The 26,755-nt window shown below is 43.3% G+C and overlaps 8 protein-coding genes; 4 read left to right on the forward strand and 4 right to left on the reverse strand.

The window, feature by feature from the left end:
- Window positions 1-1,214: 1,214 nt before the first annotated feature.
- On the forward strand, window positions 1,215-2,912 carry GSBLH_T00004586001 (uncharacterized protein; the record flags this gene model as incomplete). Its single annotated transcript, XM_013043516.1, has 1 exon — window positions 1,215-2,912. One exon carries the CDS (start codon window positions 1,215-1,217, stop codon window positions 2,910-2,912), a length of 1,698 nt encoding a protein of 565 aa, XP_012898970.1.
- A 151-nt stretch (window positions 2,913-3,063) lies between these two features.
- Window positions 3,064-3,911, reverse strand: GSBLH_T00004587001 (uncharacterized protein; the record flags this gene model as incomplete). XM_013043517.1 has 6 exons in its annotated part: window positions 3,831-3,911; window positions 3,715-3,800; window positions 3,604-3,684; window positions 3,495-3,572; window positions 3,402-3,466; window positions 3,064-3,370 (listed from the first exon to the last, which is right to left on the reverse strand). Exons 3-6 carry the CDS (start codon window positions 3,661-3,663, stop codon window positions 3,064-3,066), a joined length of 510 nt encoding a protein of 169 aa, XP_012898971.1. The 5' UTR covers window positions 3,664-3,684; window positions 3,715-3,800; window positions 3,831-3,911.
- Window positions 3,912-3,934: 23 nt separating this feature from the next.
- Window positions 3,935-6,002, reverse strand: GSBLH_T00004588001 (uncharacterized protein; the record flags this gene model as incomplete). The annotated part of the gene is made up of 2 exons (XM_013043518.1): window positions 3,935-4,270; window positions 4,299-6,002. 2 exons carry the CDS (start codon window positions 6,000-6,002, stop codon window positions 3,935-3,937), a joined length of 2,040 nt encoding a protein of 679 aa, XP_012898972.1.
- Window positions 6,003-14,268: 8,266 nt separating this feature from the next.
- Window positions 14,269-15,003, reverse strand: GSBLH_T00004589001 (uncharacterized protein; the record flags this gene model as incomplete). The annotated part of the gene is made up of 5 exons (XM_013043519.1): window positions 14,269-14,302; window positions 14,334-14,446; window positions 14,480-14,777; window positions 14,809-14,891; window positions 14,923-15,003. 5 exons carry the CDS (start codon window positions 15,001-15,003, stop codon window positions 14,269-14,271), a joined length of 609 nt encoding a protein of 202 aa, XP_012898973.1.
- Window positions 15,004-15,306: 303 nt separating this feature from the next.
- GSBLH_T00004590001 (uncharacterized protein) lies at window positions 15,307-15,765 on the forward strand (the record flags this gene model as incomplete). The annotated part of the gene is made up of 1 exon (XM_013043520.1): window positions 15,307-15,765. The coding sequence occupies one exon, from the start codon at window positions 15,307-15,309 to the stop codon at window positions 15,763-15,765; it is 459 nt and encodes a 152-aa protein (XP_012898974.1).
- A 789-nt stretch (window positions 15,766-16,554) lies between these two features.
- GSBLH_T00004591001 (uncharacterized protein) lies at window positions 16,555-19,296 on the forward strand (the record flags this gene model as incomplete). Its single annotated transcript, XM_013043521.1, has 4 exons — window positions 16,555-17,840; window positions 17,884-18,016; window positions 18,047-18,148; window positions 18,181-19,296. The coding sequence occupies 4 exons, from the start codon at window positions 16,555-16,557 to the stop codon at window positions 19,294-19,296; spliced, it is 2,637 nt and encodes an 878-aa protein (XP_012898975.1).
- Window positions 19,297-22,194: 2,898 nt separating this feature from the next.
- Window positions 22,195-22,614, reverse strand: GSBLH_T00004592001 (uncharacterized protein; the record flags this gene model as incomplete). XM_013043522.1 has 1 exon in its annotated part: window positions 22,195-22,614. One exon carries the CDS (start codon window positions 22,612-22,614, stop codon window positions 22,243-22,245), a length of 372 nt encoding a protein of 123 aa, XP_012898976.1. The 3' UTR covers window positions 22,195-22,242.
- Window positions 22,615-24,138: 1,524 nt separating this feature from the next.
- GSBLH_T00006845001 (uncharacterized protein) lies at window positions 24,139-24,812 on the forward strand (the record flags this gene model as incomplete). The annotated part of the gene is made up of 4 exons (XM_013043523.1): window positions 24,139-24,243; window positions 24,277-24,376; window positions 24,409-24,563; window positions 24,597-24,812. 4 exons carry the CDS (start codon window positions 24,139-24,141, stop codon window positions 24,810-24,812), a joined length of 576 nt encoding a protein of 191 aa, XP_012898977.1.
- Between the last annotated feature and the right edge of the window lie 1,943 nt (window positions 24,813-26,755).

Below are 26,755 nucleotides of genomic sequence, written 5' to 3' on the forward strand. Positions count from 1 at the left end.
AAGCTATACTTGAGAAATCATTGGAGGCAAACTTCCATAAAAATATGGTATTGATTGAGAATATCGGTGATATAGTAAAATCTCCAAACAACATTTTGATGAACATACTTTTTGATGCCCAAGTAATGAAGATGAATGTTAATGATAATGTTTCTCCAATAGTAAAATATGCTCTTGATCTTCAAGATGATTTACAAACGGAATTTAAGGTAAACAAATCTTTAGTGTCAATCAACACTATATCAAGTTCAAAATCTGCAGAACTAGTGGACATATTGGACGAAAATCTCATGATTCAACCAAAGGTATTGAATGAAAACATTTTATTGAAAAAGTTGAATGAATTGATTCAAGGTGAAAATCTGTTTGATGCAATGAGCATTTCTCTGTTCGTTCCTAATAAATCAACAGCCTTTATTGCATCCACTTCAGGATCATCGATTCATATGGCAAACTACATCAAATATGTGGTTAGCAAAACAGGAGATGGCAAGTTTTTCAAGAAGCTTGGAAGTGAATATATTCGAAGCTACAATGCTAGCATTGTGATTGATTGTTCTTCAATCGCATTCAGTGAAACGAACCGAGTTCATTCATTGATTACGATCTTCACAATGCTTCGAAATCTGAGCAATATGCAACTGCCTTGTATTGATTTGTGGGTGGCTACTTCTCATATTATTCGTATTGCAACAGGTATATTATCCACAGATTTATGGGAAAGCAATATTGTTGCTGCATTGTATCAATCGTTATTGTCTCCTTGTCAAAATACTTGTTTACCTGATTGTATTCGCTATGCTTGCTGTACTTGTAACGCTCGATCATTCGACTCCATAATGATGGTGTTAACGAATGGTGTGCTGTGTAATGATTCAAGAGCAGAAATCAAATCAATTGTGAGTGGAATCGAAATGACCTATCTTGGAATTGGAATTGGTTTGTATTTGTGCGGATTTGAAGATTTGTTCCCTACAATGATTTGGAATTCAAATCCAATTCAATTGTCTGAAACAATTATGAATCTGACCACAGCGTCAATGAAAGGGAATTTAAATGCAGTGCCCGAGAAACAAATCGATAAAATGATAATGAATGGAACATTTGACAAAATCTATGTTGATATCACAGAGCGGATTTGCAATATTCCAAGTATTTACGAAACTACATTGAGTAATGTTAGATTTGCTGATGAAACAGATGGACCCGATGCAATGACGAGGATTGGTTATATCTATGATAGCAAATATGATTTGGGAGTGGACGGAGGCTTTAAAGACTATACAATTCTATTCATTATTCTTTATTTGTGTCGAGGAGAGAAAGATGAAAATGGTAAAGTGATTGACCAGTCTATCACAGATGAAGTTTTGCGAAATGGTCAAGTGGTGAAGAATGTGCAATATTCTCCCATTCTGAAGCTGGGAGATAAAGTAGTCAATGGAAAACCGATTGGAAAGGGATTTAACATCAGATATGCTTATGATTATAAAAGTGCTATCGATGAATTAATGAGCGGAAGGTATCGAATGACATTTATTACTTGTTCTCCTGGAGATGGAATTATGGCGAAGAAATGTGATGATGATGTTGATCAATATGCAGATAGGTTTGTGGGTTGTGTTCACGAATTCAATAGGAGAGGAGGAGGTGTATTCTGGTTTTTAGAAAACTATCCATTCACTTATGAAGCTGACCTGTATTTTAAGAAATTCTATGGATTTGAAGCAGTTGGTGATAAAGATAAAAACATAAAAGGAGGCAAAGTGATGGAAAGAGTGAAGAGTGAAACTCCGGAAGCTGGCCATTTTATTACTATTGGAGGCAAAGCAACTGATTTTTATAATCTGTCTCAATTGGATTTTGGCATTGTTCGCATATTTGAAGGAAGAACGCTTTGCAAACTGAATGAAAGGAAACTCGAAGGAATTGGATTCCGTGAATTTGCAAAAGAGAGTGAAGGAAATGTGTCGATAATGGTGAAAGAAAAGCAGGAAGGAAGCAGTGAAGGCAGAATGATCATTGATACAGCTGCATCCAAACTATTCTTGGAATTCACTGAAGATGGAACAGCGCGATGGATCAGCAATGCTGCAGTTTGGTTGTGTAACACGGAAGCATTTGAAGAAGAACGATTCTGTAATCCAAAATTAACTTCAGGAATCAAAATGAATGGAGTAACACTTCCTGGCTTGACACCAATGGAGAAACGAGAAATCAAGAGTAAGGAAGTGAGATTCTGTTTGAGTATTGTAATGGATACGACAGGATCGATGAGTAGTTATATTAATGCTACTAGAGAGAATATTGTCCAAATTTTGAATGAGTTACAACAAATAGAAAGTGATCATCATCTTCCTAAGGGAAAAATTGTGGGTCAAGTTGTTCAGTATAAAGATTATGCTGATGAAATGACGGGAGAAACAGCAGAATACATTACTCATGACTTTGGAAAACTGAGAAAAAAACTTGCTTCATTTGGTCCTGATGGTGGAGCTAGTGGAATGCCATGTGGTTATGGTTGGTGTGAAGATATTCAAGGAGGATTGATTCGTGCTTTAGGACAAATAAAACAAGCCCCATTCAATACATATAATCATTTGATTCTTATTGTTGGAGATTATCCAAATCATGGAGATCATCCAAAATGCGGATTAACTCATACCAAAAGCGGTGTAAGTGTTGATGAATTGTGGAACAAAATCTATAATGATATTCGTTCTTTACTAAGTATTAGAGTAATTTTTATGCCTGTAAGTGATGCAGTTATCACTAAAACAATGGAGAGAATGCAATCAGTTTTGGGACCTAAAATCGTTGATAGTGCCGAAGTTACAAATCAAACAAACTTCGTACAAGTAGTAACACAGACAGCTATCACTGAATACAAGCGATTCATTGGTATTTCTTAATCGCCTTTCATGTTAATTCTATTGTTTCTTACATAATATGTTTCGTTTTATATTCGGTTGATTTCCTCTCATTTCATCAGATTCCATTTTCCATTCACGTAGTAAACAACAAACACTCAACAATCAATCAATCAATCAATCAATCAACGATTCACAGTTTGTGTTCATGATAAGACAAAAACGATTCAGCTTCGGGTTCTTCGAAATCTTCTCCTTCTTCTCTCGAAGAAATCGAAACATATCGCAAAAACAAGGCCACACAAATAAGAAAAAGCAAAAACAGACTCATCAGCAAGATCTGAAGTGTGCTCAGCGCTGCTTTCACGGGTAGATTCGGTCGTTTGACTCGCAGATTCGTCTTTGATATAGGCTGGACAGACTTGTTTTCTTTCGGCTCATACTTCAAATAGCTACTGAATCCATCGGGAATTCCACCATTCTCCAGTAATACGCTTTTCCTATTCTAAAAACCAACTACTTAATTCCAACGCCTTTCTTGCTTTCTCTGCCATATCAGAAGCTTGGCGAGAGCCACCATACATAAAAACGGATGACTAAATTACAAATAATATAAAATTCTACTTTATAGATAAGTAAAACTGTTGGATAGCCACGAATGCGAAATTGAGAGGCTGTTTCCAGTTCTGTGGTGGCATCCAACTGCATATCAACAATTTCCATATTGAAATACATTCCCAACTTTGATCTCCCCTTTCAACAAAGTTGCCGTTTGTTCCCAGTCCTTTTCCATTCTCTTACAATGTATACACCACTATTTCATACTGGAAATTCGAAAAAATACAGGAGCATAAAAACGAATAAACCACACATCCGAACTGTTGACTATTACATTAGAACTGAAGTTTGCGTCATTTAGAACAAAAAGATCTATCCCTAACTCATCTTTCCTAATTTCACCTGATGAAAAGTTTTAACCGAGAAGAATAGCAAACGAAAATAGTCTAAAACCCCACGTCATGATTATACCCAAAACCGTTCATCCAACAAACAAATCAGTAACCCTATCGTAACATGAACTCTCCTGCTCCGAAATGGATTGTCACGAGCAGCCTCTCTCTCATAATAGCATCACTCGAATACTGCGGCAACTCCAATTGAAAAAAGCACGTATGCGCCACGGGCAGCATCTCATCCGTCGCATCTTTATAACACAGCTTAAACGGCTTCGACCAGTCGTCACTCTTCGGTAACCGCGACCGACTCCACGTAAACCGCAAGAAAAGACTTCGATCCTTATTGCTCAGCCCTCGCATGACCCTCCAGAACCGCTGCACCACTTCATGCCGCTCCGTCCACCCAATATACACCGTGTGAAGCTTCAGCGCATCGATCGAGATCTACATCGCATCTCCTCCTCATCTCTACCTCCGGCTCTCCCTTCACCGCACGTTCTAACTGCTCCCACGTGAATAGCGACAGCGCTCGCTGCGGAACCAACGCATACACGCCCGCAGCGATCGCTTCGGCGGCTTGTTTCCCTTCGGTGAGTCGCGATTCCAACGCGAGCTGATAGAACTTCGATCGGTTCGAATACGGTACCGGCACCTGCGATCCGCTCGGCATCAACTCGACCTCGTTTCCTGCGGAATCGAGAACGGAGAAAGTCAGCACGAAGAGCTCTTGGAAGTCTTCGGAGTCGTCGGTCTGCGTGAATTCGTTGACTTGGCGAAGCGTGGAAACGAACGCGTGATCGACACTATCCACATCGTCGATCGTCACCACGTCTCCCACGATCGTTTTCCACACCGCGCTGCACAGTTCGAACGCCATTCGCTGCTTCGTCCGCAGCGCGATCCCGATCAGATTCCCCACAAAGCTGTACATCGCGAGCGCGTCGCTGCTCTCGCGGTATTTTGGGTTCGGTAGATATTTCATTTCGCCTGGACTGTTCGGCTCGCGCGCGTTCTGACACGCCAGAAACAGATCGATTCGGTCCGAAAACAGATCGTCGATGCACCGCTCGATCGTGTCGCGGTAGATTCCGTCCCAGTCCAGTCCTTGCTCTCCCTTCAGCTTCACTGCCAGCAAGCGTTCACGGCCATCGAGCGGCGCACGAAGCACTTCCACGGGGATATCGCGCGTTTCGCGGAAGAGCTGCGCGAAAGTGCATTGCGAACTCAGAGCGTGTTGTGTTTCTGTGTCGCTGCCACGTGACGGCAGCGCGTCGCGCTCCATGGCAGTGAATACGCGGCGATTATCGAGCTCGACGACGGGATAGCAGTCCTTTCCGTGATAAACTGTCTGCGAAATGGTGAGAGCGAGCACGTGCTCTTTGACGGGGGCGAAGATATAGCCGGTGAGGCCTGCGAGGATGCGGCCAAGTGTAATGATTCCGCTGTCGCGGGGCAGACCGAGGTCGACTAAATGAACGATGCGTTGGAGCTGTGCGTTGAAGTATTGAAGGAAGAAGAGACGAAGCCGGATATCGAGACGAGAGAAGGAATTGAGTCCGTAATGGCGCGCTTTGTCGTCTTCGCTGAGAGTAAAGTCGAGGAGAGAGAAGGTGAGCATGGCGTCGCTGGCGTTGCAGTGCTGCTCGAGAACGCTGACGAGCGAGAGATCGAGTCGACGCGTGAACCGCGCGAAGCAATCGGTGATTTGGTCGAGGGACGTCTGGGAAACGGGCTGATTGCAGGAGGTGAGAAAGAAGGAAAGGAAGGAAGGCGGCGGAATGGATTGGTAGAATAGACATGTGGCCAGAACATAGACCGTTTCGACGCACGTGCAGATCGTACTGCAGGAAGACGGAGAGATCAGGATCGACGGCGAATTCTTTACGGATGCGTCGGTTGATTTGGCTGGGAGGGAGTCGGTTGCAGGACTTTCCGTCTGGACGAAATTGTTATAATAGAGAATTTGCTGGTTTCCACTTTTCGGATCCATCGACCGACTTTCATAGATTTGATGGAGCTGCAGAGACAGTCGGCAGGACGTTAAGAATTCGATTAGAAGCGGCAAATGCTCGGGAACCATCGAGTTCTCGTCGATTCCCTCGCAGTAATCCATCACCACTTTGTACAATCCGCTCACATCCGGGAGTTTCGCCAATGGCATGCAGAGATGCAGCATTTAATCAGCAATTCCACGATGGTCGATTTGAAGGGCAGTCCGGCCGTTCGTAAATAGGTCAGTAAGTTGGAGAAGACGCGCTGGAAGTATTCAGTAGGCGGATTCGCGAGGCGTTTGGAGATGTGGAGAACGAGATCCAACGCGAGGCAGTTCCAATCGAAGCAGGGCGATATTGGAATCTCCATATCGCCTCCCCATTGAATGTTCTCGAAGGGCTGCACCACGAACGCGTAGCCCCACGTCGGCTGCGCGTGGATGTTGCTTTCATAGAGGAATCGGAGCGTACTGCCGCGCACAGTGAACGAGCAGAAGTTGGAAGGACCGCCCGTGAAGCGAGCGATCACTTGCATGTGCTTTTCGTCGCGATAGAATGTGAGGAAGGCGTTATCGGTGTCCAGATAGCATCGCTTGTCGAAGACTACGCGCAGACCCGCAGCGGCTGGGAGCATGACGCGGTCGTAGTAACTGACGCGAGTTGTGCTGGGGTGGAGCGAGACAACGCGATATTCGGAAGAGGACGCGGTTCGACCGAATTCGACAAGAGCGGGACCGGAAATCGAAGAAGAGGACGCAGATGAATGGAGAAGATCGGAATAACTGCGATGGAGGTGAGGCACGCAGGGATGAGAGAGCGTGACCGAAGAGCCAGTCCACAATCCAGCAGTAAGCGAAGAGAGAAGATCGCTTCCATGGGAGGACGTCCACACGATCTGCTTGAAGTTTTCTAAGAAAATGAGCTAACGCCGTAAGATAATTGACAAAAAGAATGGAAGAATAGTGATTACAAACCGATAATGATAATAGAACCATAAGGTTGATTCGTTTCAACTAAAAGCTGAGCTAAACCTGCAGATAAACTGATCCAAATTAGAGAATTAGTATTGCTGCCAAGAAAGAAAATGAAAGAGCATAATCACAGATTAGATACATTGATATTGTAACATCTCTACATCCTGTACCTAATGTGTTATCAAGTTATTAAAAGTAGCAAACCTCAAGTAATTGCAATAAGACAATGTTATATTTGTAAATGATCAGTCCGAAACAGCATTCAATGATCAAAATACGAGTAACATACAACACAAAATAGATCTGTTGGAAAACGATAAATCGAAAATAAAGAAAGAACAAAAGCTGCCTTTGGCTAATCATCCTGAGACTACAAAGAAAAATAAACAAATAGGTAAAGATATTGTAGTTATTGCGAATCCATAGCCTTTTAACTAATATGAGAAGAGTTTATTTTTTATAATTCTTTGTTTTTCAGCAAGTAAAAAACCATTACTGACAGATATAAAAAAGCATTCTTCCACATAATTCAAAAAGTATAAGAGACTATCTTGATGTAATAGATTATTCATGTAGTTTGCTTGGAAATAATAATTGCCAAGAACTGATTAACATTATAACAAATGGTAATTGAAATGAAAAATTACAACTCCATTTGAAGTGGACGAAACATAGGTTTCAAGTGCTTGTGTACTTATTACTACTGTTCCTTTTGTGGCTACAAGTTATGTATGATAATAAGATTTAAAGCTGGAATAGACTGAATTAACTGCGTTATTATTGCACAAAAATTACGTCACACACACACATAGATAAAACCATTGTATTCCACTGCCTAACAGTACTATATATTTTTTTATCGTAATCCTTTATAAAGCTTTCAATACTCATCTTAAGTACTAGCTTATTGTTAGTGCAAATGAAATCCTTTTATATCTATGATTCAAAATTCGTTCTGTAACACCATTTATGCCATTACAGTGTTCTATCATGTGAGATAATAGCCCGCCTAACTCTAGCGACATATTGTGAAAACCTACGAATCAACAGCCGTTTTCATTTCTCTTTAGGAACTCAAGCTTTTGTACAAGCCAAAATTATCAATATGAAATAGATTTTCATCATGTGAACAAATTGACTAAAAAAAGTGTCTACCCCCTAATTATCAACATATTAAAGGTATGATTGAAGCAAAAGAATATTACCTTCAAAAATCACTTACTACCCATGTTTTCTCCATCATAATGGAAAGGTCCACCATAGAAATAATGTAAAATGACGATAAATTATGATCTCACTGCAGAGAGTAAATACTACAACGCAAACTACTTACTCTCACCTAATAAGTACAAACAAATGTAGACACACGCAATTTCATAGTTTGTCTTATGTCTGGACAATTCCCTTCAGTCCTATCGCTTTTGCATACATAGTCACTGTTTCACATAATTCCAAATATTCATGCACTAAATATCCTATACTCAGAAAATGCAGCCTACAAAAACGCTTCATACAACCTAAGACACCTACAGCCCATTCCCCATCACACAGATAGTGCAAATATCTAGTAAGAAAATTTTAATGTAAACAATTATTTGACTGAGACTACAAACTCACTTTTCTCTTTGCCTTTTTTTCATTACTATATTCCAATAATGAAATCACAGTGTATTCATAATATACAATTTATAATCAGTAGCTGGGCTGCAGCCAGTCAAGGGCAGTATTTTTTTACTGGATGGCTACTTAACGGTTGGAGAACCTCAAGAAATTACTATAAATCACTCACAATATATATTACAAAACTTTCAAGAGCAACACAAGGATGAGTACACATTGAAAAAAGATGGGAAGGTTTGCTTATATCAGAACGGCGTAATAAAGATGGTATTTGAAGAAAACGAAGACGGAGCCCAAATTGGAGATTTTACTTACTATGAGAATGGCCGTGTTGCCTTTGTTCAATCATATGATGATATTTGGTACAACCGCAATTTTAACCGCGTTATAAACCATGTAAATGGAGAACGGATGGAGATTGTTTCTCATGACAGTGAAAATCTGATATACCACGGAGAATTCAACAAATACAGGGAACGAGAAGGATGGGGAATCGCGTATGATGGAAAATCGGGTGCCATGCTGCTGGAAGGGATCTGGAAAAAGAATAAGCTTGTGGAAATCATTCGTAAAATCGAAGGAGCTACCATGATTGAATTTAAGCGAAATGGAGACAATACGAAAGCTTCCAATCGAATTCCCGTGTATGTCGGCGAATTCATATATGACGAGCTAAATGAGTCGTTTATTCGACATGGTCGAGGCTATTTAATCGACGAAGAAACGCGGATTGCGATACGGGAATGCGAATGGAAAGATGGAATGGAAGTAAGTGGAAGAGATCTATATGATGGATGGTACAGTCCTTCTCCTGATCCTGCCTTATTATCATCGTCTACTCTCAATCCACCAATATCGAGTGCTTCGGATCCTTCTACGAACCAACCTGTTATTTCTATTTCGGAGTCGTCAAAATTTTTAAGCATTAGTAATGAGGTGTCCAATCTGTCAATTGCGTCAAACAGCTGTAATGAATGCATGGAGTTGGATTTTAGTAAGTTCAATATACTGCAATCGATCGAAATTGGCAATAACTGCTTTACCTCAGTGAGAAAGTTTAACATTGAACGACTGAGAGGATTGAAAAGTATAAGAATCGGAAGCAGTTCTTTTTCTCTCGTGAAGGAGCAGAATTGGAACTCGGAGGAGGCAAATGATACTGACAAATCGTTTTGCATCTTATCTTGTAAGAATCTGCAGACGATAAAAATAGGTGAATGGAGTTTTGCAGATTTTGCTGGAGGCTTTACATTACGAGACCTTCCCTCGATTCAATCACTCGAAATCGGATCGATGGAGAAGAAATCGAACAATTTCTATTTTAGCTCGTTTACAATCCAAAGTATGGGAGTATGAACCAAATACTAATCAGCAGATCTTCCTTGCCTGGTATCCGTTTTGTTGGGCAGCGGGTCGTTTGATTATTCCAGTTCAACCGTGTTCCATAGTATGAAATAGTTGTTTTGGGGAATCTCTGTAGATCTGCCTAAATTGGTGTCGATTTCACTCGGTGAATTTGCACTTGAAGGTCGATATGAAGATTTGTCTTGCTCGTTGGTGATGCGAAGTAGACTTTATTCAGTGCATTCCTCATATTAGATCTCCCTGCGCTTTCGTCCATTTGTTCTAAGGGATACAGCTTTTATTATTATCGTTCGGTTATTTTTGAGAGTGATTGATGATTTGAGGAGTGTAATGATACAGATATTCCTAATCTGGTAACTGTGGACTTGCCAAGGGATCGGTATGGAAAACCGTTTGATAGCGTAAGCAAGAAAAGTATTTCCAGTACGTGTTCATTTGTTCTTTCATTCGCAGATGTCTCGCCTATTTTGGTTCAACTGGTTCCAAATTCATAATAAATCTTCTGTGAAGATAATCTGTGTATGAATTTTAGTTTTGAATTGTCTATTGTTCAAACTCATACGATTTTTATTATTTGAATAGTGTGCTTTGTTACTACTGAATTCTTCTGCTATAAAATAGAGGATGAAGCAGTACAGAGTTTCAGTTGTTGTGAGTGTTTACTTGTGTAACAAAGCAGATGACATTGAATATAGTTAAGCTAAACAATTCGATTCTACATATTCAACGGCAGGTGTTCTTGGATGTTCAATGAAAGAAGTTTGCTAATAAAGAAGAAACGTCTAAACACTTAAGAAGACGAATCCTTGATTACTTGAAACAGAATGGGATTCAACATACCCAAAGCATCCAGTCATATTCATTGCTCGAAGATTGGGGATATCTATCCATTGTCCATGCCAAAGAACTGAATACTTTTCAATATTACGATTCGCTGCTCGTAGAAATTAAGTTCCTTTCCAAGAGAGCAGATGGACAATAAACCAGGTAGATCTAGTATCAGTATAATTGCAGCTGGTACCTACCTCGCATGGTTAATGAACAGGAATGATTCTCAGGATGCCCATATAAAGCAGCGCGATCCAGTTTGATGGTTGTTAAGGACGGAAGATCTATTTATATCAAAGAGATTTAAAGTGTGAATACTTTCAATGATGGTAGACAATGAGTAGCAGAATGCTCCGTCACCCAATTCAAGAATCTGAAGTTGTGGAAGGTCTATACATAATAAGCAACAAGTCTGCATTCCTACCTCGAACCACCAATGAACTGAAAAAGAAATTGTTAGAGTGTTTACCAATCGATCCGATACGTATTGATTTGAGAGAGTTCAAATTTCTCAATTCAAACTGTCCTGAACAATCAGAAAAACTGTATTCATCGATGGTAATTGATTCCAATTTGTCACAGTTCACAATATGGAATGATTTGCTGTAGTCTTCCTTGTAGCAATACTTGGACTGGGTAAAGGAGCAGTTGCCTATCTTCAGTCTTTTTAATTTCTTTAGGCCATTAAGATTGAAAGATTTCACAGAAAAAAAGCAGTTATCTCCTATCTCAATGGATTTGAGACAGCTATATGAGTTCAGATTCAGTGAGCTGAGATGATTGCCACAGTTTGACGCGACAACGAGATCCGTGATGTTGATATCAATTTCATGCAGTTGTTCACTCCTGATTACTTCAATCTTGTTTTGTGCAAAGAAAGAAGATGGGTCTTCTGTTTGCATATTTTCCTGTGACAAGTTGTTAATCACATTGCGAATGCTATCCTGAATTCCCTTCTCATACCAACCTTCATATAGATCATCTCCCTTTATCTCTATTCCATGGTCCCATTCACTCTCTCGAATTGCTGCTCCACTGGACTCATCAATCAGGTAACCAGTTCCATTTCTGAAGATCGATCCATCCTCAAAACAATATCCACCTATATACATAGGTATTTGCTGCCAGATAGCCTGACTACTTGTCTCAGAATACTCAATCATGGTATTGTTATCCTTATCAAATTCGCGAGTCACGCAAATTAAGTTGTCTTTTTCCCAGATACCTTCAAATAGCTCTTTTCCGCTGTTTATGTCAAATTCGATGCCGCGACCATTTCGATTCATTTCGTAGTCGAACTCCCCTTGATAGATCACATTTCCAAAACTCTCATCGCTGATTATTTCGGAATCCGATTTCTTGTACTGAATAGTCATGATAAGCTTATTTTTCACATTTTTAATAACTCTCTTATCATTTCTTCCAAAAATGGAATTCCAATTTTCTCTACGCACAGCTTTTCCTTTTACATACTCGGTAATTCCCCCTTCTCGTTTTCCATTTTTCATCATCCATGAAAGAGATATGATTCCGCGATTGTACAACTGGCAGCGTCCCTCGACTTTTCCATCCTTTAATTCACATACCGTAAATTCCTTTGCGTGCTCTCCCTGGTATAACTGTAACTCATATTCACGGGACTGATTCACGAATCTCATTTTTTCGCCAGCAATGTACCCATTCAGAAGATACTGTCCACACTTGTCTTCTAAATATTAATTTAAATCTTGAACTGGTTACCAATACTATTCACCATTGTAAATCTTTTTTTGTGTTTCGGTTTAGGTTATCCGTTAATTTTAACATATCGTCAATTTTAACAAGCGATGATATGGTGTGATTATTATGCAGAGTCTGTAGTCGTTGTTAGTTTTGAGATGAAATGAGATTTTTACCGAACAATACTTTTTTGCATTTTAGTGGTGATTCTATTTTTGCAGCCAAATTATTGTGCTTGGTTATCATTGTGGTATTATTATCTATGTTATGGTCCTATTTACACACATTTTGCGAAATGAGTGAATGTCATTTTGTTTAGATGTTAGAAGAGTTTATAGCATGGCCTATTTTGGTATTTACCCTTCTTTTACACGTTTTGGGAATGATCAATCCTGAAAATTAACAAGAAGATGTTATCATCATGACATAGTATTTTCTTGACAAATATTGCTCAAGAGGATGTTATGCAATGAATGGACATTCACTCTTGACCTTAGTATGGCTCTATCATAGGGTTATTATATATCCTTGGTACACAAAACGTAGTCATGATATTCAAACATAGAATAGGAAAAGTGGAAACTATTGAGCTGTGTTGTGTCCTTCTTCGTTTTCTATTTATTGGATATTCATGTATGGAGCGATACGATCATACCCAAAATAGAAGAGAAGGGAAAAGTACAAAAATACAGATGACTGGTTTGTGCAAAATAAACGTTGAACCCTGTTATTGTTTCGTTATTGTTAATCATGAAAATATGTACAATCCAGAATCGTGAATGCATTGAATTGATAATTGCTGTTGCTGTAAGACAAAATATAGGCTGGCATATGGAACTGCTGAACGGAAGGATTATTCACATGTTACACGGAATACTGAAATCATGAATAACCATAAAGATAGGTATTGTTACGCCTATATGTCGAAGTGAAAATACAACATCCCGATTACTTACCATTCCTTCGGAACTATTGTACTCTAAACGGTGTGAAACCCTTTTACAGGAGAAGCGGTATGTCAGCATCTCATCTCATCTTCTTCATAAAAGTGTTCGAGTGAAAACAGCTGTTATCCTATCATGAAAACCGTTCTTTAGAATCCATTGTACTTTCTAAAATGAGGTCTATTAAGCCATTTCTCTTTCCGCAGATTAACTGAACATCGATTCTGGTAAACAGGTGGCTTGTGAGATACTTTATTAAAAGCCTTCTCTCCACTTGTTTGTTTTTCCAAACTTAGCTGCTATGTAGGATGAAGGTTGAAACGTTTCAATAGGATTTCGTTGTTTCTTTCCGTGTTACTCCATTACAATTACCTTTTCATTTTATCAATAATATATACTGCGATAACGTGCATTTCTCTCTACATTTCACCAATTTCCATGAGCATTCTTGTTCACTGTGCTGCAGAATTCATATGTAACATGAAAATCATACTGTGCTACAGATCTAGTACTGTTACTTATAGTTTTTTTACTAGATTAAGTGTAATCATTAACTACAGAGGCCTGGGCATATTTGACTCTACGACTTACTGGATATACAAACAATCTATGTAAATAATAGGTTCTGACAATACCGAACCCAGAATCGATCCCGTATTTGTACTAGCAGAACCTACTTCAGTCGGGACTGTAGATGAAATAAAAGCGATATCAATCATTCCAGAGAATGATTGGTATCCATGTCCAGAAGAAATATGTGCTATCTATAGTATTATACGCCTTCACAATTGTTCGTTGAATAGCTCGCGCAGTTTATTCTTCGTTGGAGCGTTAGGAAAGTGATATGTAGCCATTTGAACAGTCCAGTAGTCATTTGAATTGTAGAAGCTCATCGATGCTGATCATTTCCTCCTCCTCTCTCCTAAATCCAACTAATCTACAATATCTCAGTTATACGCACTCTACTCCTCCTATTCTCACTCATTTATCAAACAAACAATTCACAGCTCTCCAGAGTCCACAATAACCACCTTCCTAACGATTAAACAAACAAAAATTCACATACTTGGTAGGAGTGCCGCTTCCCGTTCCCACAGCTTCGATTTGCTTCACAATCTCCATACCTTCGATCACCTTACCAAAAACAACGTGGCGACCATCCAGCCACTGGGTCTTCACCTACACATCAGCAAATAGAAAGATCATTCATACAGTCGTGATGAAGAACTGGGATCCGTTTGTATCGGGTCCAGCGTTGGCCATCGAAAGGATTCCAGGGCCCGTGTGCTTCAGCTTGAAGTTCTCGTCAGAAAACTTCTCTCCATAGATAGACTCGCCTCCAGTGCCATTTCCAGCGGTAAAGTCACCACCCTGAATCATGAAGTTGGGGATAATACGATGGAAGATCGATCCCTTGTAATGCAGAGGCTTTCCGCTCTTTCCGATTCCCTTCTCTCCAGTGCACAGAGCGCGGAAGTTCTCTACAGTCTTAGGAACTGTCTTGCCAAAGCTAGAGTTCAGAGAGGTTCTCAACTACAAACAGGCCCATTACGATTCTTCCGACCTTCTCGCCGTCAATCTCGATATCAAAGTAGACCTTGTTCGTAATCTTGGGCTCTCTTTTCTATTTGTAAAACGAATTGACAAAACAGCACAGTTCCCTTGGAACGAGCCTCCACAGCAGAGAAGCAAATGGCGAAGGCCAAAGCAGCAAGTAAAATGGAATAATACCGCATTTACCAGTGTGGTAAGAAAAAAATGACAAATTGAAATGGTTTATGATGTGATGGTACAATTCCATGAGCGCTGCGATGTGGTTTGAAAGATTTCTGTCATACCATGAGAGTTCAACTCAGAAATAGTGAACATTCTCCATTGTGGTGGTTTAGGTTGAAAGGCTGACTGGGTGATGTACTCCAAAATCTATTTCGGTGGAGTCAATATTAACTCGTTTTCTGGAATGTTCTGGAATGTTCTGGAATGGTTGGACTATTTTTGTAAATTGACATAAATTATTTGATTTACCTAAGTTAGTGATAATGAGCATTATTTTCCGTGACCCTTTCTTTGATGGTTTTGATGACTTGCTGGTTTCGACCTATCCTAGACAGCAAGACTTGGATGCCTGGTTTGATGATGGAATTCGGCGTGATGTGATTACTCCGTTTAGTGGATTTGGTCGAATGGACATGAGGGAGAACGAGAAGGAATACGAAATGAGAATGGATCTGCCTGGAATGGACAAGAGTGAAATCAAGATGCATGTGGAAGACAATGGACTTGTGATTGAAGGAGAGAGAAAGAGTGAGAAGAAGGAGGAGAAGGACAAGTACCATTTCTGTGAGCGCCACTTCGGTTCTTTCCACCGTGAAGTATCTCTTCCTGAGAATGCGAACGTGGATGGTATTAACGCGATGTATGATAACGGAGTATTGAAGGTAGTGATTCCCAAGAAGGAGGAGAGAGAAAGTGGAAGAAAGCAGATTTGTGTAAACTAAGTATTTTTATAGCTGTACTACTTTGAGCTCTTTGTTTGAAACAAACTTTTTTCTTAAGCCTTCCTGTTTGCTTTTATTATTTCTCTTCGGATCGCGCTAATAATCGTATATAGAGCACGCAGAAGTCTAATCCATTAAACTGTTTTTTTAAAGTGATAAATGCATATTTACCTAATTTCAATATGCATTTGTGTAATCTATATTGCTTCGTCACTCATTTTGAAATGGGGTCAACCCGTGAGTACGAGTTTTCTGGAATGGAAAATAGTACATCAGTGTGATTCGGTTCCAAATCATCTATCTATATGGAATAACTCAAGTGTGTGGGTGATAAAAACAAGATCATTTCTCTTTCAGCTGGGAGATTATTTCAAAATAAGTAGAGATGAGATAGAAAAGGAAATGTTTCCACCGCAGAGCTGTAGCAGCCATTCTATTGAAAAAACGTCAGGAAGACGAGTTCATATTTCGATGGTTGCTGAAAATAGTTCTAATGGAAAGCAAAAGGGAATTGTCAAGAGTAATATATTTAATACTCTGTCGGAGCTGGGCAGCAAGCCAGACAAGTCTACAGTGGAACCTGCATCGCTGTATCCAACTGTTTCAACAACTATATCTGTTTCGGCATCCTCATCCCCAACTGTTTCTACATCGATCCGTCCTTTATTTTCTGCCTCTGACTTTTCAACAACTCCGAGCAGCAATGCAGCAGTTTCGGTTTCGACAACAAACACACCATTCCCACGAGACAACCAAATGGGGGGTAGCAACACAAGCAATGGAGACACAATGAGATATGGAGGAAGAAGAAGAAGAAGCTTTGGTCGAAGCAGGTATGGTTCTCCACAATACAGAGGACGTGGGTATAATAGAACGAATAATACGAAAGCGAACGGTGGCCCTCAATCAGTTCAAGATTCCTCACCTTATAGAAGAACCGACTCTAGGCTCAGTGATTTCAGTCCCATTGTACAAGCACTCACAAGGCCTCATAGAGATGTGACCATCCGTTTTTTCCCTCGCCCTGGCACTGGTTTTGGAAACATGATGCGAGCTTTTCGTTCACTCCTCATTCTGTCCATTTACGACAACTATACAATCTGTTTTGATTATGGCAACTATTACCTGGTCATGAACTCGTCTCTGGACATTCTCCGTTGCAAGGTTTATGATTATTCAATCATTTGGCGCGGAACGCGCGTCGATGAATGGGTGAAGGACCAGAACTGCAATCTTCATTTCGATAGGAATCGGGCGATTTCTGGTTCCAACGATATGCTGATGGAAATGGTGAAGTGCCCCAAGATTCGCGATGCGTTAATAGCAGAACACATTCCGTGCAGGTTCGATAAACACAGTTTGTCTCAGTACTTTGGGCGATTTTTGTTCCAGCCCAAGCAGAGCATCATCGATATTGGCAACAAACTGCTCGATAAAATGACGGGAGTGCGCGTGGGACTGCAGTTGCGGTTTGGTGGGAAGATCGCGGAATTCCAGGAGGGCTTCAAGTTCATAAAGGAAGAGAACATAGGAAGGGTTGTGGACTTTATCAACAAGAAACTGCAGTCGGTGAACAATTACACATTTTACTTGTCTTCGGACTCGAAGAAAGCTCCGAAACTGCTCGCACCGCTGAATGCAAGTTTTGTGATGGCGGACGCGTTTGAAATTGGTCATACGCGAGGGAAGAATCTGAAATTTATGGAGAGAGCGATCCTGGATTTGTATGTATTATCAAAATGCGACATCTTGTTTACAACGTGGTTCAGTACGTACGGTAATTTTGCGAGGGATTTGTCTGATAGCAGAAGAATTTATATGATAAAGTATTGCATTGTTTGTTTGTTTGTTTGTTTGAAGCATGTTCGGTGGCAAGTGATTGGAAAGGAGAAACGGAGAAACAAATGGAAACACAATCAAGGAATGAGGGGTCGAACCATTATTGAGGTGATCAACTTCGCTGTAATACATTCATTTTTGATAATGACTGAATTCGTGCGTAATAGGAGGACTGGTAAGGGTTTCGAACCTTATAATTTTTTTTACATCCCTTTACATTATGGCTTCTGTGCTTCGTGATCAAGCTGTTGAACTCTTTAACAAGAATTTTGGTGAAAGACCTTCGATTTACTCCTTTGCTCCAGGTCGTGTAAACTTCATTGGAGAGCACACTGATTACTGTGAAGGCTTTGTGTGCCCCTTGGCCATTCATTTGGGAACGGCTATCGTCGGAAAGAAGGCTCCTGGCAATGTAGTCTTCTTCGGAGGGGATCAAGCCTAGGTCTGCCGTGTCGTGTCCGCCAGCAAGGATGGAATCGAAGAATTCAAGGGAGATAGTTCTTTGGTGCGTGATGAGAGTGGTAGCTGGATTAACTATGTTTCCGTACGTTTCCGTTGGGATTCCTTATGGTGCAGGGTGTCGTTTATGAATTCATCACTCGCTTCAATATCCAAGAGATCGGCTTTGACATGGCCATCGTCTCCAACGTTCCTCTCGGAGGTGGTCTCAGCAGCTCTGCCTCCCTCGAGGTCGCTGTCTCCGTGTTCCTGGAGCAGCTTCTGAACCAGGCGATCACCCCCGAAGATCGCGCCCTTCTCTGCCAGGCGGCTGAGCACAACTTCGCTCACATGCCCTGCGGCATCATGGACCAGTTCATCTCCTCGTGCGGTGTGCGTGGCAATCTGCTCCTCATCGACTGCCGCGCGAACAAGGGCGAGCTGGTTCCCCTCAGCGACCCCTCCGTCTCCATCGTGGTCTGCAACAGCAACAAAAAGCACCAGCTCTCTGGAAGCGAGTACCCCGACCGCGTGCGCCAGTGCAAGGAGGCGCTGGCCTTGCTGCAGAAGCACTTCCCCGAGGTGAAGGCGCTGCGCGACGCGACGGTGGAGCAGGTCGAGTCGATCCGCGAGGAGATGGACAACACGACCTATCGCCGCGCGATCCACGTGGTTTCGGAGTGCCAGCGCTGCCTGGACTGCAAGCAGGCGCTGGAGAAGCGCGACTACGACGCGGTGGGACGGCTGCTGCTGCAGAGCCACGCGTCGCTGCGCGATAACTTCGAGGTGAGCACGCCGGAGCTGGATCTGCTGGTGGAGATCGCGATGGGGCAGGACGGCGTGTTCGGAGCGCGCATGACGGGCGGAGGCTTCGGCGGATGCATCGTGTGCTTCGTGGAGAGCGACAAGGCGGAGAAGGTGATGAAGGCGCTGGAGAAGGAGTACAAGGAGCGGACGGGCATTGAGTGCTCGGCGTTCGTGACGTCGCCGTCGCAGGGAGCGAGAGTGATGACGGCGTATGAGAAGGAGGAGGAGGAGAATTGTGGATGCGGATGTGAGGGAGAGAAGGGATGCTACATGTGCCAGTGCTGCAAGAAGGCGATGAAGTCGCCGTCGTTCTGGATGGGAGCGTTGGCGGTGACCGGCGTGGTGGCTGCGGGAGCGATCATGCTGATGAAGAGACGTGCGAATTGGAATGTTTGTTGGAACAAAGAGGAGAAGAAGAGGAAGAGGAGGAGGAGGAAGAGTTGGTAATGTACAGATCGATCAGACTGAGGTAGTTCTGCTTCTGCGATTCGCTCAGCGAGCGACGCTCGATCTCCGCCTTCACCATCGCGTACACCTTTCTACGCGTGAGACAAGCGAGCCATGCAGAGAACACTTGATCGGTGTGGCTGGAAGCGATGGTCCACATCACAGAGAGCAATTCCTACGCAATCTCTCCACCCCACAAAGCCCAACCATCGTAGAAAGCGACGCGACTTCCTCCGAAATCCGCTTATAAATGAAATCGAAGAGCAGCGGATTGCCCTTCTTCATGATCACCAATCCCTTCAGCACCGTGATCATATCCTGCCCATGATTCCACGTTTCCACTCTTACCGAACACGAAAAATCGGTCAGATTATTGGAAAACCGAATATCGAACACGCGGAATAGTTCGCTGGTCGGCATGTAGAGCTGCGGAAACGTGAGCAGCAGGAACGAAATGAACTAGCCAATCAGCTGCTCGCATTGAAAGAAACGTGCGGCGTGATGGAAGTCACGTGATTGAAGCACCACTGCACCACGGCGGAACCTAACGGAGGGAAGCATTGCTGAATCACGGTGTCGTGAACGCGGAGTTTGAGCGACGAAAGCTGATTGGTTGACAGAAAGAGCGGAAAAAAACAGTAAAAATAATGTCGAATTCGGTCACGACGCCGCGCTGCAGACAATACGAAACAAACCGAATGATCAGCTCTTTCAGAAACGCGTTCTCGTGGATTTCTACGCCTCACAAACGTGGAAACGTGGAAACTCGATCGTGTGAGGGAGTAGATCGCGGAGGAAACGGCTCGTGCGTTGTAGCACTCCGGGTTTTGCTTGAAATCGCGCTTCAGCACGTCGACGCAGCGCGGAATCGACTCCGCTTTCTGCTTCTACTCTTCATTTCGCTTTCTGTGGGTCGCACGGTCAACGAATAGCGAAGAAACAGACATAACATATTCGACGTAACGCCCGACTTCGCGGGGAGATGATCGTACCCGCGGATATACCGAGAAAACAGCTCGTTGTAGACGAACAGCGTCGACGGCGAGTCAATTCTGGGGTTTATTTGGAACTCCAAAAATCACCCCGATTTTACGATGGTGCACAGCGTGGTGAAGGATTGGTCGTCGCCCAGCCGCTCGATCTGCGGCTTGATTTTGTCCATCACCGCAATGATCGGGTCCCGCGGGAATGTCCCCAATGTGTTGCAGGCCGTGAGGAGGTGCAGGCAGTCCACCGCGGAGAGCGATGAAACGCCCGAGAAGGCGATGTCGAGGACGCTCTGCTGGGTCTGGGGGTCGGCGGCCGCGTCCTTCTTTCGAATTCGACAGCTCGAATAGATGAGCGAAACCGCGGTTTTTGGGGGGATTTCGGGGAGTCGGTGCGCGATGTTCTTCCAGATGTTCCGGAATAACCGCGGGGAAGGGACGGCGCTCTCCGCATAGCCGGCGAAAATCGTGGCGATTTCGGTCATGGAGAAATGGGAGAGCGAAGCGTTCAAAATCGGGCCGATTTTGTCCAATCTAGATCGATCAAAACCCGATCGAGGGAGTTACAATTCATTTCGGCTGGAAAACCGCGAGTAGGACAAGCAGTAGACCAGATTGGTTAATTGGGACCTAATTGTCAAAAAAAACTATTCGGGCCCACGGCCTCAATTTTCGGAGGGAATTGGGGTCATTGAGAATGGAGGTACCCAATTGTTGGTATACGTCAAAAACGCGGTTATCGCGAAAGAATTGGGACATGCCGGTTTGGGTCTGATTTCGGTCATGAAGCGAATTTCGGTCCGAAATTCGGATTCGCAAGTAGCCCCAGCAAATGTCGATGAGGTCTTGGAGGGTCGCAGAACCGCGGGAGTGGTCGATTCCCTGCAGAATTCGCTGGAGATTGGCGGGAGAAGGGGAATAATTGAGTTTCCCCAGAGCTTTGAGAAGAGAACTCCACTCTTTGCAGGTGAGTGAGTTCGGGGTTTTCTAGTGGGTTAGGACGGGGAAACGGGGAAACGAGGATGGATTCGAGGAGGCAGTCGATTAGATGGGTGCTTCGTTTCGACGAATTCGACGAATTCGACGAGTTCGACGAGTTCGACGAATTGGAAAACGTGGAAGAGGCATAGGTGTAACCGAGGCGAGGAAGCGACCAAATGGATCGAATGAGGTAGTATCGATCGATGGATGCGACGAGATCGGGGGAAACGATTTGATTTAGGTAAGCAATAAAGTCCATGATTTGTTTGTTGTACATACTCGCCTGGATAGGCAAGACACCCGGAGAATAGCGCCCACAATCCATTAAGAGTTGCAGATTCTCTGTAATTGGCCGATTTTCATAACCCTATGGATTAGTGAGAAACTGTAAAACTACACTTATCTTTTCAATACACTTGTCAAAAGGATTTGAAGACGATACGGATTGAATGCCGCTAGGCTCCTTTCCTGTTTCATCGCCTAAAACAGTGCTCCATCGTATCCAATTCCTTCTCTCGAACTGAATAGGATGATTGATCATAGCATTGGAGAAGGATCTCCGTACCCACACCGATGTTGCTGGAGTAGTGAAAATCCTCTGGGCAATACGACTTCCACCTCGCGCAGCTCTAGCGAACATAGCAGCAGGAGTGAGAGAAAGACAGATGAGAATCAATGTGAAACTCAGAGACTTGAAACTGTATTGTAAGGAATCTATTGTTCTCAATTACCGATTTGCAATGATGGATTACATTTTTTTTGGTAAAGGTCGCATGATCACAGTATACCTCCTTTCGTTCCTATTAAAAATGAGCATTTCCCAATGTATAGATTCCATTTCCAGTACTAGATAACAGATCTATCAACCCTTGTCCCACAAGACTTCCTTCCTATGCCACCCATTCTCGCGTGTGTGTAAAAACAAAAAGAATTCCATATAACAACAACAACCGCAACAACAACCGCAACAGTAACAAGCCTACGATCTGATAAACTCCTTCAAGGAAAGCGAAGTGCAAATAATCATAATGACCACGGACAAAACCAGCTGTCCCAAATCCAAATACATAATCGTCTGGCTCGTCTTGTTTCTAAAGAACACGATATGCATGACGGCGGGGAACGTAAACGTGGTCAGCACATCCGTGAAGTTTCCGATCAGTCCCACCACCGTTCCGAACGCGGGGATCAGCAGCGCGATCAGCGACATCAGACACACCTCCACGGTGCGCAGCAGAATATACTTCGGCGTCTTGATGAAGATCTTCCCGTGCTCGATGTCGTCGCCCTCCACCGTCTCGTTCACCGGCTCCATCCACAGCGGGAACCCGCCCACCACCGTCACCATCATCGCGAGGTTAATGATCACGCCCAGCGCGCCGTCGGTCGGGAACGAGTTCAGGATGTTGTCCTGCACGCCTGGGAAACAGGGAAACGGGGAACCTACCGACGGTCTTGTAGTACTGCGAGAGAATGATGCCGATGAAGCAGTAGAGCACCGCCATCAGCGAAATGGAGATCGCCGTCGAGCGAATCACGTGACGACGGCAGTCGCGACGGATGTATTTCTAGATTGGAGAAACGGGGAAACCGGAACGTATTGGGTGAGGAGGAAGAGGATGAAGCCCATGCAGTAGACGATCTTGCCGATGTTCGAAAGGAATTCGGCGAACGACACGGGCCACAGATCCGCGGGTTCGAACGCCGTTTGGTAGTGCGTCATTCCGTAACTACGGTGGAGATTCCCGCGGGGAAGTACATGATCATGATGAGATACCCGGAAGCGATGGCGATCAGACCAAACGAGGAAACCGGGACCAGCAGTCTATCTGAGAAAGGTGGAAAAGTGGAAACGAGGGATCCTTGAGGAGGCAGAGAGCGAGGGAAACGAGGGTGAGGACGAATTGGGAAAAGACGCGGCGGTCCTGAGCAGTGCCGCTGGTGAAGGGGATGGCGGAGAGGAAGTCGGTCATGACGATGAGAGAACCCACGTTCGAGCCGTATAAAGTGAATAGAGAGAAGAGGACGTAGAAGCGATAGCCAGTGGTACCCAGAACCTACATGATGAATTGGGAGAAAAGGGGAAGCACGTTGTAGACCATCTCAGCGTACACGTTATTTGTTTTGATGGACTTTAGACCTAGCTGGAGTTGAGTAGAGAAAAAGTAGAGAATACGATTCGACGATTTCCCATATTGTTGTGAATATCGATCAGTTGATAAGTTGCAAGAACCATCATACAGCAAACCAGAGCGAATAAGCAAATTCCAGGGATAATACCAACCTACGTTTGTACAGAGCGTGAAGCACATACTTTTGAAAATGCATAAGGAACAGATAAAGATCCAGTACCTGCAATACCTTTCATAAGATTTAGGCAGAACTACGACTTGCACTCCCGAAACGATAAATACCGCCAGAGTATTCATTTTTCCCTTCTCCGCTTTCAGATATTCTTCTTCAAGTAGGCGATCATCGAGTGCTCCTCCTGGAGTACGCATAGTTTGTTCAGTAGCTTCGAAACTATCTGCAGCCATCTTTTTGGGTATATTTTAGTTCAATATCCAAAAATTGAAGCAAAATAAGATGATTATCAAAGGTACAATATCATGATGTAGAATCATCTTAATTAACCGCGATTATGACCTTTCTACCACATTGATTTACTTGCTTCACAATTGTTTTGAATTCCTTGCAATTGAAATTGTATAATACAAATTCTGAACTCCATTTTTCGTGGTGATTCTTGTTTGCGTATCTTCAATCTGAGTTGAATGGACTTGGCGTTTTGATTGATACCAAAAATCAAATTGAAATCGCATTACCCTCAATTCTTTTAAATAGACTATGGCTCTATAATAAGACTATTTTTACGATGAGTTCAAATCTTTCATATTACAATAACTTCTCATCGGGTGCGTCTGAATCGATTAAAAAGATTGTTTACAATGAATATAGAGGACGGAAATCACAAAAACGAGTAAGCCTTCACTTTTCAATTTGAATTCTTTAGAAAGAGATCATAAATGAAGAACGACGGCAGCGATTTGAAGAAAGGCGCGAGAAAAAGCGAAAAGAGGAAGAAGCTGTTCAATCCACATATCGCGATCGAGGTATGAGCAACTGTCGATTTTACGAGTTGTAGCCAAGGAGCGGCAAGAGTTGGGATATGATCGTGATTACGAGGGCCTTCTTCCTGAAGATTATGCAGATTTGACGGAGGAGGAATTGCGGTTGTTGGGAGGTGATGAATCGCGTACCCACTTGATCAAGGGTTTGGATATGATTTTATTGGAAAAGGTTTGAATCACTACTGGGAGTACTGAGTACTAGAAACGACAAGAGATCGCGCAGGAAGAAGAGGAAAAACGGCAAAAGGAAGAAGCGAAGCACGAGTTATTGGTACCTTTGTTCTGTTGTTCATTCATCCAAAGTTACACACTGAGAAATATGAAACCGATATGGCAAAACACATTCACACAATCCTCTTTGATCGTGCGGCTCAACTTGAAAACTCTTCCATTACAACGTACTTTCTTTTCGAATTGATTGGCTCACTCCCAGTCCTGCCCGCGATTTTTTCACGAAGGGGCGAAATACGTACGCCATGAAAGTGGAAGGCGACGCAGAATCGATTCTCTACGAGATTCCGAACACGATCGTTCACAGCAAAGAAGATTGCATGCGACTGGGCAGTGCGAGCGCGATGGCGATTCCGTCGCGTGCGGTGTTGGATTTGCTGAAGCAGTCGATGGCGCACGCGGGAACGGAGGCGACGAGGAAGAAGAAGAGAAAGGAGAAGCAGGAAGTGAAGGCGGTGGATGATGATCTTGATATGTTTAGTGATTGTTGTGTTTGTTACAAACGTGTGATTCGAAAATGGAAATGGAAAAATGATGAGTGAATGAATGATGGATAATTGATGAGTGAATGAATGATTGGATTTGAAATGATAGAGTCCACAAATAGACAGCTTGCTCATTGCTATTATCATTACATTTATTGCATTTCAAGTTTGTAATTTCTATTTCTCTATACTCTCATCTCCCTAATCCCTTCACTTCTATAATTCACCTGCTTCTCTTTTTTCACTTCTTCATTCTCCTCCTCAACACCATCCCAATTCATTCATTCATTCATTCATTCATTCATTCACGTGTATCTCTCAAACAAAGCAATCCCCCTTCCCATACAATTTGTGTAACATATATTCCACTTCCATCTGTTCCGGATACGCCTCCCTCAAATCAATCAACGCATCGTGGACCGCCTACACTTCACCTCTTCTCCCCTCTCCCACGCTCTCTTCCAGCCTCTTCATCCTGCACAGCCCCACAACAAACACGCACACGCACTTCACCACATGGCTCCACTCCTCTTCTCTCCCTTCTCCGCACAATTTTCCGACCATTTCGCGCACAAACGCGCCCACTTCCTCCTTCGACAGCCTCTCCTTCGCCACCAACCAGCTCGCGAACTCCAGACTCTCCACGCTCGGATCCGACTCGCGAAGCAGAATCCGCGCCAACTCCGACCCGCCAGAATTTGCCGCCAATTTCTCGCACAGAACCAAATTCCGATGCAGACTCGCAGAACTTCGTTCCCGCGTTTCCTCCTCATTCCCCGCGGTGAGCTCCGACACCACACTCCGAACCGCGGATTCCTCGCTCGCCATCTAGGTTCCACGGTTTCCACGATTCAAACCCGGTCGATTTCGTCGGTCGCAAGCGATTCGGTCCACAACCGACTCCATTGCACGGTTTCTCGCTTCGGCGGAACGAAAACCGCGGGAGCGAAGAGAAACGGGGAAGGCGTGGAAGCGGGGGGCGGGGGCACGAACCAGAATTCCTCGCGGGAAGGCGGGAAATCGAGCGGCGGCCGGTCGAAGGGAGGGGGACAGCAGAGAAGAAGCGAAGGCTGCGCGGCGAAGGAAGCGGCGTACGCCTCTAAGGACGTTTCTTCTACGTGGAAACGTGGAAACGTGGAAACGTGGAGGGGTGGGGGTAGGAAAGGCGGAGGGATCGAAGGAGAGGAAGGGAAGAAACTCGGGGGAGGAGAGCTGGGCACGGTAATAGGCGCGTTTGATGGATTCGATGGATTGGAGGATCTGGAAATTCAAAAGAAGGAGAAAAACGGAGAACATCATCAGTGACGGGATGTTTCTCGAGGTAGAGATCGATATTGCTGACGATTTCACTGACGGAGTAATTCTAGAAATTGAAAAATTCAAGGGACAAAGAATACTTTTATGGGGGCTTTGTATAGATCGCCGTTGATGGCATAAAAACAGGCCCATCGTTCGGCTTTTGATTCGCTCTATGCGGTGACATCCAAATACGAAACATTACAACATCAAGAATGTCGAAAAGCTGATATAGGAATTTTGAATCTGAGGATGGTTCGCCCTCGGTATTTGCTATTAAAAGAGCTATTGCTAGCAGTCGCTAGAAGGTAGAAAACCAAAATAGACCAAACTTTTGGAAGTGTGAGGA

This window comes from Blastocystis hominis, assembly GCF_000151665.1.
Source record: "Blastocystis hominis, Singapore isolate B (sub-type 7) whole genome shotgun sequence assembly, scaffold_7".
Taxonomy (NCBI): domain Eukaryota; class Bigyra; order Opalinata; family Blastocystidae; genus Blastocystis; species Blastocystis hominis.